Below are 23,834 nucleotides of genomic sequence, written 5' to 3' on the forward strand. Positions count from 1 at the left end.
CATTTTTACAACACTTTTTTACACACTTTTTCACACCATTTTTACACACTTTTTACACACTTTTTACACACTTTTTTACACATTTTTATACACTTTTTTACACCTTTTTTACACCTTTTTTACACCTTTTTTACAAAACTTTTTACACCTTTTTTACACCTTTTTCTTTTTTACACCTTTTTTACACCTTTTTTACATCCTTTTTACACCATTTTTACACACTTTTTTACACACTTTTTACACACTTTTTTACCCGCTTTTTACACACTTTTTACACCTTTTTTTACACCATTTTTACACCATTTTTACACACTTTTTACACACTTTTTTACACATTTTTATACACTTTTTTACACCTTTTTTACACCTTTTTACACCTTTTTACACCTTTTTTACACCTTTTTTACACCTTTTTACACCTTTTTTACACCTTTTTTACACCTTTTTACACCTTTTTTACCCTTTTTACACCTTTTTACATCCTTTTACACCATTTTTACGAACACTTTTTTACACACTCACACCATTTTTGCACCAATTTTACACACTTTTTACACACTTTTTTACCCGCTTTTTACACACTTTTTACACCTTTTTTTACACTATTTTTTACACCTTTTTTTACACTATTTTTTACACACTTTTTTACACACTTTTTTACACACTTTTTTACACACTTTTTTACACACTTTTTTACACACTTTTTTACACACTTTTTTACACACTTTTTTACACACTTTTTACACACTTTTTTACACACTTTTTTACACACTTTTTTACACACTTTTTTACACACTTTTTTACACACTTTTTTACACACTTTTTTACACACTTTTTTACACACTTTTTTACACCATTTTTACACACTTTTTACACACTTTTTTACACACTTTTTTACACACTTTTTTGCACACTTTTTTACACCATTTTTACACACTTTTTTACACACTTTTCACACCATTTTTACACACTTTTTACACACTTTTTACACACTTTTTTACACATTTTTATACACTTTTTTACACCTTTTTTACACCTTTTTTACACCTTTTTTACACCTTTTTTACACCTTTTTTACACCTTTTTTACATCCTTTTTACACCATTTTTACACACTTTTTTACACCAATTTTGCACCAATTTTACACACTTTTTACACACTTTTTTACCCGCTTTTTACACACTTTTTACACACTTTTTTACCCGCTTTTTTACACACTTTTTTACACACTTTTTTGCACACTTTTTTACACCATTTTTACACCTTTTTTACATCCTTCTTACACCATTTTTACACACTTTTTTACACACTTTTCACACCATTTTTGCACCAATTTTACACACTTTTTACACACTTTTTTACCCGCTTTTTACACACTTTTTACACCTTTTTTTACACTATTTTTACACCATTTTTACACACTTTTTACACACTTTTTTACACACTTTTTTACACACTTTTTTACACACTTTTTTGCACACTTTTTTACACCATTTTTACACACTTTTTTACACACTTTTCACACCATTTTTACACACTTTTTACACACTTTTTACACACTTTTTACACACTTTTTTACACAATTTTCACACCATTTTTGCACCAATTTTACACACTTTTTACACACTTTTTTACCCGCTTTTTCACACTTTTTACACCTTTTTTTACACTATTTTTACACCATTTTTACACACTTTTTACACACTTTTTTACACATTTTTATACACTTTTTTACACCTTTTTTACACCTTTTTTACACCTTTTTTACACCTTTTTTACACCTTTTTTACACCTTTTTTACACCTTTTTTACACCTTTTTTACATCCTTTTTACACCATTTTTACACACTTTTCACACCATTTTTGCACCAATTTTACACACTTTTTTACCCGCTTTTTACACACTTTTTACACCTTTTTTTACACTATTTTTACACCATTTTTACACACTTTTTACACTTTTTTACACACTTTTTTACACACTTTTTTGCACACTTTTTTACACCATTTTTACACACTTTTTTACACACTTTTCACACCATTTTTACACACTTTTTACACACTTTTTACACACTTTTTACACACTTTTTTACACACTTTTCACACCATTTTTGCACCAATTTTACACACTTTTTACACACTTTTTTACCCGCTTTTTACACACTTTTTACACCTTTTTTTACGCTATTTTTACACCATTTTTACACACTTTTTACACACTTTTTTACACACTTTTTTACACACTTTTTTACACACTTTTTTACACACTTTTTTACACACTTTTTTACACACTTTTTTACACACTTTTTTACACACTTTTTACACACTTTTTACACACTTTTTACACACTTTTTTACACATTTTTATACACTTTTTTACACCTTTTTTACACCTTTTTTACACCTTTTTTACACCTTTTTTACACCTTTTTTACACCTTTTTTACATCCTTTTTACACCATTTTTACACACTTTTTTACACCAATTTTGCACCAATTTTACACACTTTTTACACACTTTTTTACCCGCTTTTACACCTTTTTTACATCCTTTTTACACCATTTTTACACACTTTTTTACACACTTTTCACACCATTTTTGCACCAATTTTACACACTTTTTACACACTTTTTTACCCGCTTTTTACACACTTTTACACCTTTTTTTACACTATTTTTACACCATTTTTACACACTTTTTACACACTTTTTTACACACTTTTTTACACACTTTTTTGCACACTTTTTTACACCATTTTTACACACTTTTTTACACACTTTTCACACCATTTTTACACACTTTTTACACACTTTTTACACACTTTTTACACACTTTTTTACACACTTTTCACACCATTTTTGCACCAATTTTACACACTTTTTACACACTTTTTTACCCGCTTTTTACACACTTTTTACACCTTTTTTTACACTATTTTTACACCATTTTTACACACTTTTTACACACTTTTTTACACACTTTTTTACACACTTTTTTGCACACTTTTTTACACCATTTTTACACACTTTTTTACACCTTTTTTACACCTTTTTTACACCTTTTTTACATCTTTTTACACACTTTTTTACACACTTTTCACACCATTTTTGCACCAATTTTACACACTTTTTACACACTTTTTTACCCGCTTTTTACACACTTTTTACACCTTTTTTTACACTATTTTTACACCATTTTTACACACTTTTTACACACTTTTTTACACACTTTTTTACACACTTTTTTGCACACTTTTTTACACCATTTTTACACACTTTTTTACACACTTTTTTACACACTTTTTTACACACTTTTTTACACACTTTTTTACACACTTTTTTACACACTTTTTACACACTTTTTACACACTTTTTTACACATTTTTATACACTTTTTTACACCTTTTTTACACCTTTTTTACACCTTTTTTACACCTTTTTTACACCTTTTTTACACCTTTTTTACATCCTTTTTACACCATTTTTACACACTTTTTTACACCAAATTTGCACCAATTTTACACACTTTTTACACACTTTTTTACCCGCTTTTTACACACTTTTTACACCTTTTTTTACACCATTTTTACACCATTTTTACACACTTTTTACACACTTTTTTACACACTTTTTTACACACTTTTTTGCACACTTTTTTACACCATTTTTACACACTTTTTTACACCTTTTTTACACCTTTTTTACACCTTTTTTACATCTTTTTACACACTTTTTTACACACTTTTCACACCATTTTTGCACCAATTTTACACACTTTTTACACACTTTTTTACCCGCTTTTTACACACTTTTTACACCTTTTTTTACACTATTTTTACACCATTTTTACACACTTTTTACACACTTTTTTACACACTTTTTTACACACTTTTTGCACACTTTTTTACACCATTTTTACACACTTTTTACACCTTTTTTACACCTTTTTTACACCTTTTTACATCTTTTTACACACTTTTTTACACACTTTTCACACCATTTTTGCACCAATTTTACACACTTTTTACACACTTTTTTACCCGCTTTTTACACACTTTTTACACCTTTTTTTACACTATTTTTACACCATTTTTACACACTTTTTACACACTTTTTTACACACTTTTTTACACACTTTTTTGCACACTTTTTTACACCATTTTTACACACTTTTTTACACACTTTTCACACCATTTTTACACACTTTTTACACACTTTTTTACACCATTTTACACACTTTTTTACTCCAATTTTACACACCTTTTTGAACACTTTTTACACACTTTTTACAAACTTTTTTACACTAATTTTACACCATTTTTACACCATACTTACACTATTTTTTGACATTATTTTTACACCATTTTTAAATCTATTTTGACACACATTTTCACACAAATTTTTACACCAAATCCTAATCCTAGTGATTTTTTTGACAACAAAGAATTTTGTCTTGGGCTACCTGTGTCTATCTTGGGCTACCTGTGTCTGCTTCGAAACAGGTAGCCCAAGACAAATTAACTCTTCATCAAAAAAAAATCTTAAACTTTATATATTAAAATTTTTTAACTTTCTTTAATTCTCTGATATTTTTTTGGAAAAAAAAGTCTTTTCTCTTGCGCTACCTGTGTCTATCTTGGGCTACCTGTGTCTGCTTTGAAACAGGTAGCTCAAGACCAATTAACTCTTCATCAAAAAAAAATCTTAAACTTTATATCTTAACATTTTTTAGCTTTCTTTAATTCTCTGAGATTTTTTTGGAAAAAAAAGTCTTTTGTCTTAGGCTACTGTGTCTATCTTGGGCTACCTGTGTCGTTCTTGGGCTACCTCTTTCTCACTTTACACATTAGCGTAAGACATAATACCACTTTTGCAAAAATATTTTTCACTATTTTGATATTATCTGAAATTCTTCTCTTGAAAAAATTGTTAAAGATTTGTTAAAAAGTTGTTAAAAAATTGTTAATAAGTTGTTAAAAAGTTGCTAAAAAGTTTTTAAAAAGTTGCTAGAAAATTGCTACAATCTTGCTAAAAAGTTGTTAAAAAGTTGTTAAAAAGTTTTTAGAGAGTTGTTAAAAAGTTGTGAAAAAGTTGGTAAAAAGTTGTTAAAAAGTTGTTAGAGAGTTGTTAAAAAATTGTTAAAAAGTTGTTAAAAAGGTGGTTAAAATGTTGTTAAAAAGTTTGTTGTCCAAAGTGAATCTCAAGAAAAAAGTGATTCCGAAAATGAATCTCAAGAAAAAAGTGATTCCAAAAATGAATCTCAAGAAAAAAGTGAATCCGAATATGAATCTGAAAAAAAAGTGAATCAAAAATGAATCTCGAGAAAAAAAGTGAATACGAAAATGAATCACAAGAAAAAAGTGATTCCGAAAATGAATCTCAAGAAAAAAAGAGAATCCAAAAATGAATCTCAATAAAAAAGTGATCCGAAAGTGAATCTCAAGAAAAAAGTGAATCCAAAAATAAATCTCGAGAAAAAAAGGAATCCGAAAATGAATCTTGAGAAAAAATTGAATCCGAAAATGAATCTTGAGAAAAAAGTGAATCCAAAAATGAACCTCAAGAAAAAAGTGAATCCGAAAATCAATCTAAAAAAGGTGAATCCGAAAATGAAAATGAATCTCAAGAAAAAAGTGAATCCGAAAATGAATCTAGAAAAAAAAGTGAATACAAAAATGAATCTCGAGAAAAAGGTGAATCCGAAAATGAATCTCGAGAAAAAAGTGAAAATAAAAATGAATCTCAAGAAAAAAGTTATTCCGAAAATGAATCTAGAGAAAAAGTGAATCCGAAAATGAATCTCGAGAAAAAAGTGAATCCAAAAATGAATCTCGAGAAAAAAGTGAATCCAAAAATGAATATGAAAAAAAAGTGATTCCGAAAATAAATCTTAAGAAAAAGTGAATCCGAAAATGAATCTCGAGAAAAAAAGTGAAAATGAAAATGAATCTCAAGAAAACAGTGATTCCGAAAATGAATCTCAAGAAAAAAGCGAATTCGAAAATGAATCTCAAGAAAAAAGTGATTCCGAAAATGAATCTCAAGAAAAAAAGAGAATCCAAAAATGAATCTCGAGAAAAAAAGTAAACACGAAAATGAATCTCAAAAAAAAGAGAATCCAAAAATGAATCATGAGAAAAAAAGTGAATACTAAAATGAATCTCAAGGAAAAAGTGATTCCGAATATGAATCTCGAGAAAAAAGAGATTCCGAAAATGAATCTCCAGAAAAAAGCGAATTGGAAAATGAATCTGAAAAAGAAGTGATTCCGAAAGTAAATCTCAAGAAAAAAGTGATTCCGAAAATGAAGCTTGAGAAAAAAGTGAACCCAAAAATGAATCGCAAGAAAAAAACTGAATACGAAAATGAATCTCAAGAAAACAGTGATTCCGAAAATGAATCTAAAGAAAAAAGTGATTCCGAAAATGAATCTCGAGAAAAAAGTGATTCCGAAAATGAATCTCGAGAAAAAAGTGAATCCGAAAATCAATCTCGAGCAAAAAGAGAAAATGAAAATGAATCTCGAGAAAAAAGTGAATCCGAAAATGAAGCTTAAAAAAAGTGAATCCGATAATGAATCTGAAAAAAAAGTGATTCCGAAAATGAATCTCGAGAAAAAAGTTAATCCAAAAATGAATCTGAAAAAAAAGTGATTCCGAAAATGAATCTTAAGAAAAAAGTGAAGCCGAAAATGAATCTCAAGAAAAAAGTAATTCCAAAATGAATCTCAAGAAAAAAGTGATTCCGAAAATGAATCTCAAGAAAAAAGTGATTACGAAAATGAATCTCGAGAAAAAAGTGAATCCGAAAATGAATCTGAAAAAAAAGTGATTCCGAAAATGAAGCTTAAAAAAAAGTGAAACCGAAAATGAATCTTAAGAAAAAAGTGAATACGAAAATGAATCTCGAGAAAAAAAGTGAATCCGAAAATGAATCTCGAGAAAAAATGTTAATCCGAAAATGAATCTGAAAATAAAATTATTCTTAAAATCAGTCTCGGGAAAAAAGTGAATGCGAAAATGAATCTCCAGAAAAAATTGATTCCGAAAAGAATCTTCAGAAAAAAGTGAATCCAAAAATGAATCTGAAAAGAAAGTGATTCCGAAAATGAATCTCAAGAAAAAAAGTGAATCCAAAAATGAATCTTGAGAAAAAAGTGAATCCAAAAATGAATCTGAAAAAGTGATTCCGAAAATGAATCTCGAGAAAAAAGTGAATCCCAATTTGAATCTGGAGGAAAAAACTGAATCTAAAAATGAATCTCGAGAAAAAAGTGAATCCCAATTTGAATCTCGAGAAAAAAACTGATGCCAAAAATGAATCTCGAGAAAAGAGTTAATCCATCCGAGAATGAATCTCGAGAAAAAAGTGAATCTGAATCCGAATGTGGAGAAAAAACTGAATCCAAAATCAATCTGGAGAAAAAAGAGATGTGTAAAATGAACCTGGAGAAAAAGTGAAACCAATTTTGATTGTGAGTTGACAATTTCGATTGTTAGTTGAGAATTTTGATTATTGTGAGTTGACAATTTTGATTGTGAGTTGACAATTTTTCGCAGAAGCGGAAAATGAATTTGGAGAAAAAAGTGAAACCGAAAATGAGTGTTGACAAATTTGAATCCGAATCTGAATTGGAGAAAAAATTGAATGCGAACCTGAAAGCGAAAATGAATCTAGAGAAAAAAGTCGAATCCGAAAATGAATCTCGAGAAAAAAATGAATCCCAATTTGAATCTGGAGAAAAAAACTGAATCCAAAAATGAATCTCGAGAAAAAAGTGAATCCATCCGAGAATGAATCTCGAGAAAAAAGTTAATCAGAATCGTAATGTGGAGAAAAAAACTGAAAGCAAAATGAATCTGGAAAAAAATGAGATGGAGAAAATGAACCTGGAGAAAAAGGTGAGTTGACAATTTTGATTGTGAGTTGCCAATTTTGATTGTTAGTTTACAATTTTTCACACAAGCGCAAAATGAATTTGTAGGAAAAAGTTAACTGAAAATGAGTCTCGACAAAATGTGAATCCGAATCTGAATTGGAGAAAAAAATTGAATCCGAATCTGAAAGCGAAAATGAATCTCGAGAAAAAAGTCGAATCCGAAAATCAATCTGGAGAAAAAAGTGAAACCGAAAATGAATCTCGAGAAAAAAGTGAATCCCAATTTGAATCTGGAGAAAAAAAGTGAATCCAAAAATGAATCTCGAAAAAAAAGTGAATCCGAATCTGAATGTGGAGAAAAAAACTGAATCCAAAATCAATCTGGAGAAAAAAGAGATGGGTAAAATGAACCTGGAGAAAAAAGTGAAACCAATTTTGATTGTGAGTTGACAATTTCGATTATTAGTTGACAATTTTGATTGTGAGTTGACAATTTTGATTGTGAGTTGACAATTTTTCGCAGAAGCGGAAAATGAATTTGGAGAAAAAAGTGAAACCAAAAATGAGTCTTGACAAAATGTGAATCCGAATCTGAATTGGAGAAAAAAATTGAATCCGAATCTGAAAGCGAAAATGAATCTCGAGAAAAAAGTCGAATCCGAAAATCAATCTGGAGAAAAAAGTGAAACCGAAAATGCATCTCGAGAAAAAAGTGAATCCCAATTTGAATCTGGAGAAAAAAAGTGAATCCAAAAATGAATCTCGAAAAAAAAGTGAATCCGAATCTGAATGTGGAGAAAAAAACTGAATCCAAAATCAATCTGGAGAAAAAAGAGATGGGTAAAATGAACCTGGAGAAAAAAGTGAAACCAATTTTGATTGTGAGTTGACAATTTCGATTATTAGTGGACAATTTTGATTGTGAGTTGAAAATTTTGATTGTGAGTTGACAATTTTGATTGTGAGTTGACAATTTTTCGCAGAAGCGGAAAATGAATTTGGAGAAAAAAGTGAAACCAAAAATGAGTCTTGACAAAATGTGAATCCGAATCTGAATTGGAGAAAAAAATTGAATCCGAATCTGAAAGCGAAAATGAATCTCGAGAAAAAAGTCGAATCCGAAAATTAATCTGGAGAAAAAAGTGAAACCGAAAATGAATCTCGAGAAAAAAGTGAATCCCAATTTGAATCTGGAGAAAAAAAGTGAATCCAAAAATGAATCTCGAAAAAAAAGTGAATCCGAATCTGAATGTGGAGAAAAAAACTGAATCCAAAATCAATCTGGAGAAAAAAGAGATGGGTAAAATGAACCTGGAGAGAAAAGTGAAACCAATTTTGATTGTGAGTTGACAATTTCGATTATTAGTTGACAATTTTGATTGTGAGTTGACAATTTTGATTGTGAGTTGACAATTTCGATTATTAGTTGAAAATTTTGATTGTGAGTTGACAATTTTGATTGTGAGTTGACAATTTTTCGCAGAAGCGGAAAATGAATTTGGAGAAAAAAGTGAAACCAAAATTGAGTCTTGACAAAATGTGAATTCGAATCTGAATTGGAGAAATAAATTGAATCCGAATCTGACAGCAAAAATGAATCTCGAGAAAAAAGTCAAATCCGAAAATAAATCTGGAGAAAAAAGTGAAACTGAAAATTAATCTCGAGAAAAAAGGGAATCCCAATTTGAATCTGGGGAAAAAAAGTGAATCTAAAAATGGGCGTGCTGAAGTGGGCGTGTCTGACCACGCCCAAAAAAAAACGGAAGTTGAAAGTCAAAGCGTAAGGAATTAGCAAAATAAGCCCCACCCACTGGAAGTGACATCATAATTAGATTTAAGTAGGCGTGTCTGAGCACACCCACAAAAAATCGGAAGTTGAAAGTCAAAGCGTAAGGAAGTAGCGAAATAAGCCTGCCCACCGGAAGTGACGTCATAATTAGATTAAATTGCTGTGTTTGACCACGCCCACAAAATATCGGAAGTTGAAAGTCAAAGTGTAAGGAAGTAGGGAAATAAGCCCCGCCCACCGGAGAAGACGTTATAATTAGATTGGCTTGTCTGACTACGCCCACAAAAAATCGGAAGTTGAAAATCAAAGCGTAAGGAAGTAGCAAAAAAAGCCCTGCCCACCGGAGGTGACATCATAATTAGATTAAGTGGGCTTGTCTGTGATTGATAGCTTTAGGCACAAAAAATTATATATTACATACCAAACCCACAATATAAGGCTGCCAGCATCTCCTAACAAATGTGATAGCAAGATTTGCAAGCCCATGCTGTGGCTCTGTCTGTATCTACAAAGAAACAAGACAACTGCTAACACTTGTATTATAGAAATGTCTTTACGGAATTATTAAATTTATATAATTTCAGAAAAACATGTTTAAGTAACATAAGAAAGAACAATATATTTTGAAGCCAGGATCAATGGTATAACCAAGATTGGCATACTGGATCATCTCTTATTGATGCAGCGTTACTACAGCAGGAAACCTACACAAACTAACTATATTTACACTGGATAATTCTATCAGCTCTAAACAGTTCATCCTGCAGTAAGCAACATCTGTTGTTAAAAATCACCTACCAGCGTAACATATGTTTCACATCATTCAACCATGAACGACGAATGATAACATTCTTGTCTGCAACGATATCACCCTGACTCTTTTCAATTTGCCCCTAGACAGGTTCAACAACAGATATAAAGCACAAGATGATAAGAAGCACACCCAAGATTGGAGTTACCTGAAACACATCAAGTAATAACATGTTTATTTCACATGTTTACATACCCTGTGTTTTCTCTATTTTAAAATAATTGTCACCACTAAATGCAGAAGATACTTTTGAACCAACAACATCTTGAGATACCACTAAAAAGTTTTCATTATATAGTCAAGACAATGAAATATTCTAGTCTTGATAATGGTAATACTTTCAAAAATATCCTGGAGACAGATAAAATGTATAGTAATGATCTTTCTCACCTGCCAACAGGGATTTCAAAAGAAAACAAAGCCAACATTTGTGTTCTTCTTCCAGGGACAAAAAAGTCAGCAATGCAGCTTGTTTGAATTGTTTAAATTTGTATTCAGTCGGTTACCATGAATGATGAAGAAAGATATGCCTAAAAATACGTTTGTTGGCTCTTTGGCATAAGTGAAACTTTTGAACTGGTAAACATTATATGGGTTGCTAGCTAGCTGAAAATATTTCTCCTGTGATTTATAGCTTTGGGTAAAACAAACCGTATATTACATACCGAACCAACAATATTAGGACTGCCAGCATCTCCTAACAAATGTGATAGTAGGATTTGCAATGCCGATGCTGTGGCTCTGTCTATATCTACAAAGAAACAAGACAACTGCTAACAATTATACTATAGAAATGTCTTTACCGAAATAATAAATTTATATAATTTCAGAAATACATATTTAACTTGCATAAGAAAGAACAATATATTTTGAAGCCAGGAATAGCATACTGGATCATCTCTTATTGATTCAGTGTTTACTACAGCAAGATACCTACAGAAACTAACTATATTTATACTGCATAATTCTATCAGTTAAAATCACCTACCAGCATAACATATCAAATACATCCTGGAGTCAGATAAAACTTAACAATGATCTTTCTCACCTGCGAACAGGGATTTCAAAATAAAACAAAGCCAACATTCGTGTTCTTCTACCAGAGACAAAAAGGTCAGCAATGCATCTTGTTTGAGTTATTTGAACCTGGTATTAGGTTGGTTGCCATGAATGATGAAGAAAGAAATGCCTAAAAATACATTTGTCGGCTCTTTAGCATAGGTGCAAAATTTTGAACTGGTAAACATGATATGGGTTGCTAGCTATATATAATAACTCTTCATACTCTTCGTGCATCAGTATATATAGTAACTCTTTGTGCATCAGTATATATAATAACTCTTCGTGCATCAGTATATATATATATAAACTCTTCGTACATCAGTATACATGGTATTTGTTTCACCAAGACAATATATTTCCTGGGTCGTAGCAAGCTCCCAGTTGCTAAGCATATTGTACAATTTGCTTGAGAAATTAATATACCTATATAAATTTCTGGCTACATTATATAACCTATGATACATAAGTGTCCTGTGCAAGTAAAGAATCTTACCTTGGCTATCGAAGAGGGTAAATTCCAATCATGAAAGTATATATCTCAAAATGCAACGTGGCCACTAGGAAACCTGAGAATGTTACAAATAATAAGCATAAGTCACCATATTATAGTTAACTCAATGTAGACTGTAAAATGGAATGGTTACTATCTTGATATAGTAATTGTTGGTTGGTTTTTCCCCCATCAGATTTCATGAAGAGTAAAGTGCTAGCAACTTTCCTTACATCCAAAATATAAGGTAAATGCATCTGGATCGATAACACATACTGGAGCAACATTAAGCAGATATAATAAGATGAATAGTACATAATTCAGTATCAATATTCAATATGTGGCTTCAATTCATGAATTTAAAGCCTGAAAGTTTCCAGTTACTAAACAGCTAGTACAATTTCCTTGGGAATTAATTAATAATTAATTTAATATTCTACATTATAAAACCAATATAAGGCTCATTTGAAAAGGAAACAATCTTACCTTGGCTTCTGAAGAAACAGGAACATATCCAACACAAATCTTGAACAAAAAACAAAGCGCAGGTCAAACTATGATTAGTACAAGAATTTCAACGAATAAAGGTGTGGCTGTTTTACAAAGCAAAAGCAGTCAGTTTTACATGTCACATTGACAGAATGCTGCCATTTTAAACTAAAATTGCTACTGGCCCAGGTAATAAATTACCTACAAATAAACACATGGCAGAGAAGATTATAACCTTTTTAATTTTGTTCAAATGATTTCTAGCTTAAGTATCCCTTCATCCAGGGAAATACAGCATCCAGCACGGCAAATTAAGGTGGTCTTACACAAAATTTTGATATAAAATTGCAAAGTTTTCCGAATTTGAAAAATACTAAATATATCATCTTTATTCTCTCCCCCATCCTATTCCGAGTTTTTTTCCTTCATAGCTTGATGGAAAAGGGAAAAAATCGCGTTTTTATCTCGGTCACCATGAAATTCATCCATAGCAACGCCCTTAGCAACCTCTGTTTTCTCCAAAAACCCTTCTGTTTTCTGGTCGTTTCAAAAAATATTTATGTACTAGGCCTATCCCCCCCTTAGTTGATGTTTGTAACAAACTGCTGACCACCTTTACCGTCAACATAAATGAATATTTATATTTTAACCCACGCTCGAAATCGGCATATATGTAAATTTTTGTCACAGAAATTATTGCCTAATCTTACTGATATTTTGGTGGCTTTTTGTTGTATTTCTTCGCAATTTAATTTCAATTTGTGTTCAGATGCCTAAAGATTTCAAAAGAAAGAAAAAACGAAAGTTCACTGGCAATCGCTATGGTGCTAAACCAGCGAAGAAAGCGTGTGTCGATAATGCAAATGACACACACTCAGAAGCGTCTACTTCAAGCGATGCTTTCCATACTTCTGCTTCGGCGAGAAAGATTGACGGCCACAATATTTTAGATGGGAGTAAGGAAAAAACTGTTAATGTTTTGGGCTACCGCTTCATTGACATGGAGTTATTATTCGCATTTGTGACTGAAATGTGTTGTAAACAATGTGGCGACTCAACTCTTGTTCTGGAAGATAACAAACACGAAAGGAAAGGTTGTGTATCCCATCTCAGAGTACGATGCCAAAGTTGTGGGTGGGTATACACGTTTTACACTTCTAAGAAGCAGGAATACGCTTTTGATGCGAATAAAAGATTTGTGTATGCGATGCGTAGTCTTGGTAAAGGCCATACAGCGGCCAAACGATTTTGTGCCCTAATGAACATGCTACCTCCCCCTCAGCCTACTGCATACAGGGCTTGTAACATCGCGATAGCAAAGGCAGCAAAGACAGTGGCTGTGAAAACAATGAATGATGCTGCCAATGAGCTAAGAAATGATCAATCCAGGGATATCAACCAGTGTGCTGTTTCTTGTGATGGTACATGGCAGAGACGGGGCCATTCTTCCTTGAATGGGTGTGTGACAACACTGTCAATGGAGAATGTGAAGTGCCTTGATGTTGAAGTTTTAAGTAAAGTGTGTCATGGCTGTCAGAGAGTAGAAAGGGAAGTTGATGTGGGAAAGAAGGCTGCAAAGAAAGCAGAGCATGTTGGTAAGTGTAAGGTGAATCACATAGGCTCATCTGCTTCGATGAAAACTGAAGGTGTGAAGCGAATATTTGAGAGGAGTGAAAAAGATCGCAAGCTTCAGTATACAGAGTACTTTGGGGATGGTGATAACAAAGCCTATTCTGAAGTGGAGAATGTGTATGATGGCATACATGTAGAGAAAAAAGAATGTGTTGGACATGTTCAGAAAAGGGTTGGCACAGCTTTGCGAAAATTGAAGAAAGAGCATAAAGGAATTGGAGGAAAGGGAAAGCTGAAAGACGCAATGATTGATAAACTTCAGAATTACTATAGTATTGCCATTCGTAGCAGTGGCGGATTCAGCGTACATCAAACCGGTCAAGTGATGTACGTAAAATTCCCAAAGCCTAGCTTTGTTTAATTATCATTCAGCATAGTATCACTATCACTATCTCAAACTATGCGGTTGGTGCTGGTTTCGGTTTGAATCCGTTTGACTATATGGGGGATATTCCGTTTATATAATTCGGTTTTGTTCTGTCGCATTATGATGCAAAGCAAAGTTTCCGAACATGATGCAGTGTTACAGCGGTCTTTATGACCGGTTTGCAGGGCTTTCCCCCACGGAATTGAGACTTGTGATTGGTCAAATCTCACGTTGCCATAGAAGCAAACTTTTTTGACCGGTCTGCGGGCAAATTTTAGGGGGTTTGCCACAGTAGCAGGCAGGCCAGCTATGCGAGGCCTTCGATGATTGGTTACTTTCAAATACTTGCAAGGCTTTTATTGGTTTATTTCTCTGCCCGGTCATGACGCACATGGCTGCATGGTTTTATTATCTTATTACAGCGGAGCTATAGACATAGTTTATTATAGTATTTCTATCTTTCCGAAAGTGTTTGTTGACCCTACGTCTCTACCTGTGTGTAATATTACTTAAAATACATGTCTAAAATGGAAAAGAACGTTTTCTCAGAAGCAAAACCTGCCCTTCAAGAGAATAATTTGAAGTTTTGTCCAATTTATTCGAGTCGTATCAGTGATAAGCATAGCTATAAGGAACAAATCAATTCTAAGCCTGTGTGAGCGAATTATTGACCGCTCGTGAGTCGTCTTCGCCGAAGTTTCGAAGCGGGATTCTACGTTTACGTCTATTTAATAAGGCTGGATTTAAAAGTGGTTAAAGCGCGAGTATATGTTTATATGAAACGAACAATTTACATATGTTCTGTGTGAGTGCGGGTTCTTAAGGCCAAAGGTCATTCGGGCACTGCATATAAAGTGTATAACAATAATGAGTACGTTATAACTAATAAATCTATCCGAAAATTTTTTGATGGGGGTTGTGCGTTAGGCTGAATCCGCCCCTGATTCGTAGTAATTCTGCTGACTTAGAAGCTATGAAATCAGCCATTTATGCCTCTCTGTTCCATTGTGCTTCATCAAAAAGAAGAAACCTTTATCACCATTGCCCTGATGGGCCTGAAAGTTGGTGCCGTTTTAAGCAGGATAAAGCCAATCAGACAAATAACTATATTCCAGGACCTGGCTTACCAGATGATATAATTGGTTTAGTAAAACCAATCTTTTTAAGACTGAGCAGTAATGAGCTCTTAAGCAAGTGTTTGGATGGAAAGACCCAAAACCAGAACGAATCAATAAATGGTATGATCTGCAATAGGATTCCAAAGAATGTATTTGTTGGGTTTGATGTTCTGGAGCTTGGTGTCTATGATGCTGTGGCACACTTTAAAGAAGGATTAAAAGCCGAGCCATATTACTTTCTGGGCGTACAATGTTACATGCCATATATCACTAAAATGTTATGAGCTTAATACCTTTACTGGCTAGCACGTTGAAAGATTCCCTCGAAATCGGCTTCATCTTCATGCTAGATATTTAAAGGGAAGATTCGTATTAAATTTGGAGCTGAATTAGCTAGCTTTTTAGGAAGAGTATGTCATATTGTACATGGTTTTTTGCATTATTTCTGACCAAATCATTAGCTTTAGAAGATTAAGAGGAAAACAAAATACTTAACTTTGAACACACAGCACGACCAGCTTCCTCACAAAGGTGAAAGCTACGAGGTCCACATGGCATCATCTCTGTGGCACCGCCATTTTGAATTTCACCATTAAAAGGGTAATTTCGCTTGCCTTCAGTTTCTTCCTTGTACAAAACACTGTCTTTGGAATCTATTACGACATCAAGAAGCTAAAGAAACAATTGTAAAATAACAAAGCTAGTCTAAATCAAAGATATCTTTCTTTTTCTGCTTTCCCTGCCAGTCATGTTAGAAGCAATATAGGGGATGGATAATCAAAGTGCTTCCACGAAATAAATTTCACACAAAGCGAGTTTGAAAAGAAATTCCTACCATAAAAGCGCTTGGTCCATCTCTCAGACTACGACTCGAATATCGAGTTCGTTGAACAAACGACGAACCAAGATTCAACTTTTGACCGGAATCTTGTAATAAAATTGACGAGGGTGAAGATCCGCCCTGTTCTGTGAGCAGCACCTTTTGTTCTGCATTGTCTAAAATATAAGCAGATAATTTGTTCATTTTGTAAATGCGTGAACAATGGCCAATCTTTTTTAACATTACAAACCTGACTCCTTGAGTTCGATTCTCATTTCAACATTATTCCGGGTATCTTCAATATTAGTTTCCTCATCCTCTCTACGAGATGCAAGACGATCTTTGACAAGATCTACAATCAATTTATCACTGTCTGCGCTCTTGCCAGGAAATTCTGTTGTAGTTTCAAGGCATTGTCTGGCTCCTTCTTTAATGATTTCGGCCGATAAATCATCTGAGATACAACAATATCAATTTAACATTCCGCCAACGGAAATGCCCAACCGAAACATTGATAAGGTTTGACAGTTCGTTAACAAGTTGTAGGAGAAATCATTCAGAGCACAATTTGACCGAGAACTTTTAAAAAACAATGTTAAGTTCTCAAATAAATGAGCTTAGCAAAGAATTGTTTTGGAATTAAACTTTCTTACATCTCTGTCTCTCCAACCGCTGGTCGTGAAGTTTGTGTTTCATCGATCCACGAAGTATTTCCAGTTGGTCTTCATACCAGAATCTCAGCCCATCCTTGACACACACAAATGCAGCCATTGATTGAGTCAAACGACTTTTGTACTGAGTCTAGGGTACCAGTAAATAATGCTAAATAACCGCAAAATAACCCCTAAATAACCTCCCAAATAACCCCCCAAATAACCCCCCAAATAACCCCCCAAATAACCCCCCAAATAACTCCCCAAATAACCCCTCAAATAACCCCCCAAATAACCCCCCAAATAACCCCCCAAATAACCCCCAAATAACCCCCCAAATAACCCCCCAAATAACCCCCCAAATAACCATAAATAACCCCAAAAAACCCCGAATAACACTACAATAACACTAAAATAACCCTAAACGACCCAAAATAACCCTAAATAACACTAAGTAACCTCCAATACCCCCAAATAACCCCGTGGAACCACCAAATAACCCAAAATAACCCCCAAAAACCCCCCAAAAAACCCAAATAACCACAAAGTAACCCTAAATATTCCCCAAAATAACCAAAAAAAAAACCAAATAACCACCAACCAACCCTAAATAACCCAAAACCCTAAATAATCCTAAAAAACCCTAAAAAAACCCCCACAAACTTCCAAATAACCCCCAAATAACCCCCAAATAACCTCCAAATAACCTAGAAACCTTAAATTACCCCTAAGTAACCTCCAAGTAACCCCCAAGTAACCCCCAAGTAACCCCCAAGTAACCCCCAAGTAACACCAAAGTAACCCCCAAGTAACCCCAAAATAACCTCCAAATAACTCCCAAATAAGCCCCCAAATAACCCCAAATTACCCCCAATTAACCCCAAATTATTCCAAATAACCCAAAATAACCCAAAAAACACTAAAATAACCCCTAAATAACCCTAAATAACCGTAAATAATGCTAAATAACCAAAAAATAACCCCCAAATAACCCCAAAAAGCCCCCCAAAAAACCCTTAAACAACCCTTAAACAACCCCAAGTGACCCCAAATAACCCCCAAATAACCCCCAAATAACCCCAAATAACCCCCAAATAACTCTAAATAACCGTAAAAATAACCCAAAATAACCCCCAATTAACCACCAAATAACCCCAAAATAACCTCCAAATAACCCTAAATAACCCTCAAATAACCCTAAATAGCCCTAAGTAACCTCAAATAACCCTAAATAACCGTTAATAATGCAAAATAACCTGAAATTAACCTCCAAAAACCCCAAGTTACCCCAAATAACCCCCAAATTAAAAGTCAAAGTGTAAGGAAGTAGAAGTAAATATAAACTCTTCGTTCATCAGTATATATAATAACTCTTCGTGCATCAGTATATATATATATAAAGTCTTCGTACATCAGTATATATGGTATTTTTTTCACCAAGGCAATATATTTCCTGGGTAGTAGCAAGCTCCCAGTTGCTAAGCATATTGTACAATTTGCTTGAGAAATTATTATATACCTATATAAATTTCTGGCTACGTTATAACCCATGATACATAAGTGTCCTGTGCAAGGAAAGAATCTTACCTTGGCTATCGAACAGGGTAAATTCCAATCATCAAAGTATATATCTCAAAATGCAACGTGGCAACTAGGAAACCTGAGAATGTTACAAATAATAAGCATAAGTCACCATATTATAGTTAACTCTATGTAGACTGTAAAATGGAAAGGTTAGTCAACTCTCTTGATATAGTAATTGTTGGTTGGTTTTTTCCCCATCAGATTTCATGAAGAGTAAAGTGCTAGCAACTTTCCTTACATCCAAAATATAAGGTAAATGCATCTGGATTGATCACACATACTGGAGCAACATTAAGCAGATATAATAAGATGAATAGTACATATTTGAGTATCAATATTCAATATGTGGCTTCAATTCATGAATTTAAAGCCTGAAAGTTTCCAGTTACTAAACAGCTGGTACAAATTCCTTGGGAATTAATTAATATACCTTTCTACATTATAAAACCAATATAAGTGTCATGTGAAAAGGAAACAATCTTATCTTGGCTCCTGAAGAAACAGGAACATATCCAACACAAATCTTGAACAAAAAACAAAGTGCAGGTCAAACTATGATTAAGTACATGAATTTCAATGAATAAAGGTGTGGCTGTTTTACAAAGCAAAAGCAGTCAGTTTTACAGGTCTCATTGACAGAATGCTGCCATTTTAAACTAAAATCGCTACTTGCCCAGGTAATAAATTACCTACAAATAAACACATGGCAGAGAAGATTATTACCTTTTTAATTTTGTTCAAATGATTTCAAGCTTAAGTATCCTTTCATCCAGGGAAATACAGCATCCAGCACGGCAAATTAAAGAAGGATTTAAAAAAGAGCCATATTACTTTCTGGGCGTACAATGTAACATGCCATATATCACTAAAATGTTATGAATTTAATACCTTTACTGCCTAGCACGTTGAAAGATTCCCTCGAAATCGGCTTCATCTTCATATTAGTTATTAAAAGAGAAAATTCGTATTAAAATCGAAGCTGAATTAGCTAGCTTTTTGGGAAGAGTATTTCATATTGTACATGGTTTTTCTGCATTATTTCTGACCAAACGATTTGCTTTAGAAGATTAAGAGGAAAACAAAATACTTAACTTTGAACACACAGCACGACCAGCTTACCCACAAAGGTGAAAGTCACAAGTTCCACATGGCATCATCTCTGTGGCATCGCCATTTTGAAATTCACCTCCACAAGTTCCCCAACTGAATCAGTTGAACTGATATTAAACTATCACAGCTTTAAGAAAATATTTCTACTTCATCTTTTGACAACTGGCTGTTCAGATAAACTTATATACAACGAAAAAAAGCAAAGAAACCCTGAGCTACATTCAGTAATTCAGTGGGAACTAGCAGAGTGCAATGATCGTTGCATACCACCCCAGCGGGGGAAAGAAACCCCCACCGTGGCAGCATACAGCAAGTCGAAGAACTCAAGCCAGAACCCACCTTTTAGTCAACGGCGAACTCCTTCTTCTTCGAACAATCTTCAATTTTGCTGACAATCGTAGAAGATCACATGGTATGATAATGCCGATAAACTTCGGTGATAATTCAAAGTGGTTTGCTGATTTTAATTTGCGATTCCTGTGCGAATACTTGACCGATTTTAATAAAAATGGGACCCTTTTAAAGAAGAAATTGTCCTCAGTGGATACATGTTTTTTTAGGTCGATATGTTGCCAATTCGCTATGATATTCACCTTAAAGTGCATGCGTTTTATATATTATTCAATATTACACATCAAAGCAGCCTAATCCTTAAAATATTGCCCAAAATGAAATAATAGAAACCTTGGATCAAATGAAAATCAGACTTTTTGAAGATGGTGTTCCTGTACCGAGCACCATATCACTCACAGAGGGTTATTTTAAGGCAGCTGGAATGCTGATAGCTTGCAGAATTGTGCAAGGGGGTCCTGCACCAAATTTTATGGCACAGTGGGTGTTCGATTATTTTGCTCATGGTTTGCATCAGGTGCCTTTGTGCACTGATTACATCCAAAATGAGCTGCCAAAAAAGGTAGCTGAAAAGGTACAATTCACCCCATTATATTTAGGCTTAAATATTGTCACAGCAATTGCCATTGACGAACAACAAAATGCTGCCGAATCATTTAGGCAACAACATTTGAATTACACATGCACTGTAATTTTTAAACATAATAATTTTTTTGATAATGAGTTGCAAGAAATAATTTGTGATGATGAAGAGTTAATTACAGTGGTAAATTCAGTTGGTTAGGTTTGGTAAAAATATACTGCAAACTATTCATTAACCCACCATTTTCCTTCTGTTTTTAACATATCTGACTTCTAACTCACTCTATGAAATCAGTAAAAGCTTACATACGTGTTTATTAAGTAGTGTGCTAAAAAATGTTGTTAAGGACCAGATAATGAGGCAATAGATAATAATGAGCTTGCGACTGTATCTTTGACAAATATAGCCGAATATTGGAGCAAATATCATATAGCTTGCAATAAATATTGTCTGGAAAAGGCCTCCTAAGGGATAATTTATGCTGAAAACAATAAATAAATAATGATTGTGTAAAAAAATTATATTACATTCACATGTGATAGCAATTCTAACAGCATTGGGTAATAATAAAGGATTGTAATTATATCTTGTGTAATAATTGCAGTGAAATTAACAACCAGCATTTCCAAATTTTGCTTGATTGCATACAAAATATTAGCTTGAATTTGAGGTTGATATTGTTATTATATTCTAACTACAATGTTTAGGTTGAGATGTTATACCAGGAAATTACATGACAATTATCAATTAATTGTCCGATTTTCAGAAGTCTTCACTTCAGTCTCACCATGCACAAATATTAAAGCATCTACGAAATTTTGCGAGGTGAAGCGTCAGAAGCGATCCATATAGTTGAGTAAATCAAGAATAAGATACCAACAGTGACTTATTAAAACACGAGGCGTGGTTGTTCTTTGTGGTGAATATGGTTGAATTTTCGGGATTGTTTTTTTTTCTTGCTCAGGGAAGTGAGAGAACGAATAGTGAAACATCATGTAATACGATAGGTAGCCCAACACTGGTGTTCTGCGCGCGTACACGCTACTCAGTGATTAGCATATATTAATTTATACTAAGGTTGGCAACTTTATCACCAATTATCAATAATATATCACATACATACATGTCAAACTTCGATAATTTGGATCCAAAACCATAGTCAAGAACCTCACCAGTGTCAACAGAAATAACAAAATCAATTCCAAAGTTTGCAGTGAACCCTTGCTTAGCCCATGTGCCATCATAACTCACAGCAATCTCTGCAACATCTGACTCAACAATGACTGTGTTATTTCCATATCTACGAGACTAATTATTGGTAACTTTCAACTCTCCACCTAATTCCCAATTATGCAAGGACTGAAATGCACTTGCTAGGTTTGAAAGTTCAATCATTCGATAACCATACTCGCCATCAAAATCCTCTCTTCTATCTACAGGGTGTATAAAAAAAAAGTAGACAATTTTGAAATGTTAAGAAAACTATAAATTTATCAAAATATCTCATAGATTTATGCAAGTATGGGTACTTTACCATCTTCAGGTCATTCTAACACTAAAAACAAACAGAAAAATTAACCTCGAAAAATGGAAGAGCGGTTTGTGGAAGCATCATTTTGAATGGCTTGTGCAAACATGAATGAGAGGTTTAAAATCCAATTTGAATTCAAGGGCTGAACGTTTGGGTAATTGTTTACAAAGAATCGAAATTTCAGAAATTTTGATGAAAATTAAGTCAGCCGCGCAACTGCGTAAACGTGGGCTTTTTTCCGTTTAACTCGCAGCTTGAGTAACTTTTTTCATGCACGAATGATTTCATGCACGAGTGCTTGCTCGGGTGATTAAACTAACAATGGTGTTGTGAAAAAAGTTACTCAAGCTGCGAGTTAAACGGCAAAAAGCCCACGTTTACGCAGTTGCACGGCTGACTTAATTTTCATCAAAATTTCTGAAATTTCGATTCTTTGTAAACATATACCCAAACGTTCAGCCCTTGAATTCAAATTGGATTTTAAACCTCTCATTCATGTTTGCACAAGCCATTCAAAATGATGCTTCCACAAACCGCTCTTCCATTTTTCGAGGTTAATTTTTCTGTTTGTTTTTAGTGTTAGAATGACCTGAAGATGCCAAAGTACCCATACTAGCACAAATCTATGAGATATTTTGATAAATTTATAGTTTTTTAAACATTTCAAAATTGTCTACTTTTTTTATACACCCTGTATATCTTCACTTGTAAGCTTTCGTATTGAAGCAGTTTCATTCAGTGATGTTGACCCACATGGCGTTGATGTCACTGATGAAACACACTCAGAAGAGCTACTTTGACCATTGAAGCACGATTGTCTTGCTCATAAATCTGAATCCTGCAATATTAGAACAGAGTACGAAGGTATTTTATAAACAAAATCATTATCTGAGTATAATCTTTTATCCAAATTTAATAAACATCCAACAATCACTGTAAACATAAGTATACACAGTATCTCAAACTTAGATAAAATCGAACTTAGATAAAACTAGAATAAAACTTAGATAAAACTTACAGGAGATATCTTCCAGTAGTTGTTTTTCAAAATATTTATTTGGTTGTCTTTTAAAAGACAATTGTTGAATGGTTTTATAGGTGGTTTTAAGGTCCACTCTTCACTCTTGATGCGTCCGCCATTTTAATTTAGTTTTTGAGATACTTCATGTTGTGCAAATGAAATGGATTCACACCAAAACGAAAAATGTAAACAAAGCTCGCACATGCGTAGAAGCGACTGGAAATTGCGGTGAAGAGCGGTGAAAATTGCGGTGAAGAGCGGTGGAAATTGCGGTGAAGAGCGGTGGAAATTGCGGTGAAGAGAGCCGAAATTGCGGTGAAGAGCGATTGAATTTTTTTTTTTTGCCTGTTTTAATATCATAAAAAGTATATTCGATATCACATACTTTTTATAAAGCATGCACAATACAAAAGAAAAAAATTACGCATATAAACTTAGATATAAACTAGAGAAATCTACTTTATCTTATATTAGAGTTCCATTCCGACAACGAGATATCTGTAGTTGAAGGAATGTTTACAGTTCTCTAAGAAGGACTATCACGAA

General features: G+C 33.4%; 1 protein-coding gene and 1 long non-coding RNA gene across 2 annotated transcripts; one reads left to right on the top strand and one right to left on the bottom strand.

Moving 5' to 3' along the window:
* Nucleotides 1-13,287: 13,287 nt before the first annotated feature.
* LOC114535641 lies at nt 13,288-15,919 on the top strand. The gene is made up of 2 exons (XM_028556927.1): nt 13,288-14,438; nt 15,469-15,919. The coding sequence occupies exons 1-2, from the start codon at nt 13,288-13,290 to the stop codon at nt 15,917-15,919; spliced, it is 1,602 nt and encodes a 533-aa protein (XP_028412728.1).
* Nucleotides 15,920-20,163: 4,244 nt separating this feature from the next.
* Nucleotides 20,164-23,397, bottom strand: LOC114535721. The gene is made up of 4 exons (XR_003688354.1): nt 23,286-23,397; nt 22,945-23,105; nt 21,860-22,169; nt 20,164-20,318 (listed from the first exon to the last, which is right to left on the bottom strand). It is a non-coding gene; the product is annotated as an uncharacterized LOC114535721 (long non-coding RNA).
* Nucleotides 23,398-23,834: the final 437 nt, after the last annotated feature.

The sequence above is a fragment of the Dendronephthya gigantea genome, unplaced genomic scaffold (genome assembly GCF_004324835.1).
Source record: "Dendronephthya gigantea isolate DGI-Jeju-01 unplaced genomic scaffold, DenGig_1.0 000122F, whole genome shotgun sequence".
Classification (NCBI taxonomy): Eukaryota; Metazoa; Cnidaria; class Anthozoa; order Malacalcyonacea; family Nephtheidae; genus Dendronephthya; species Dendronephthya gigantea.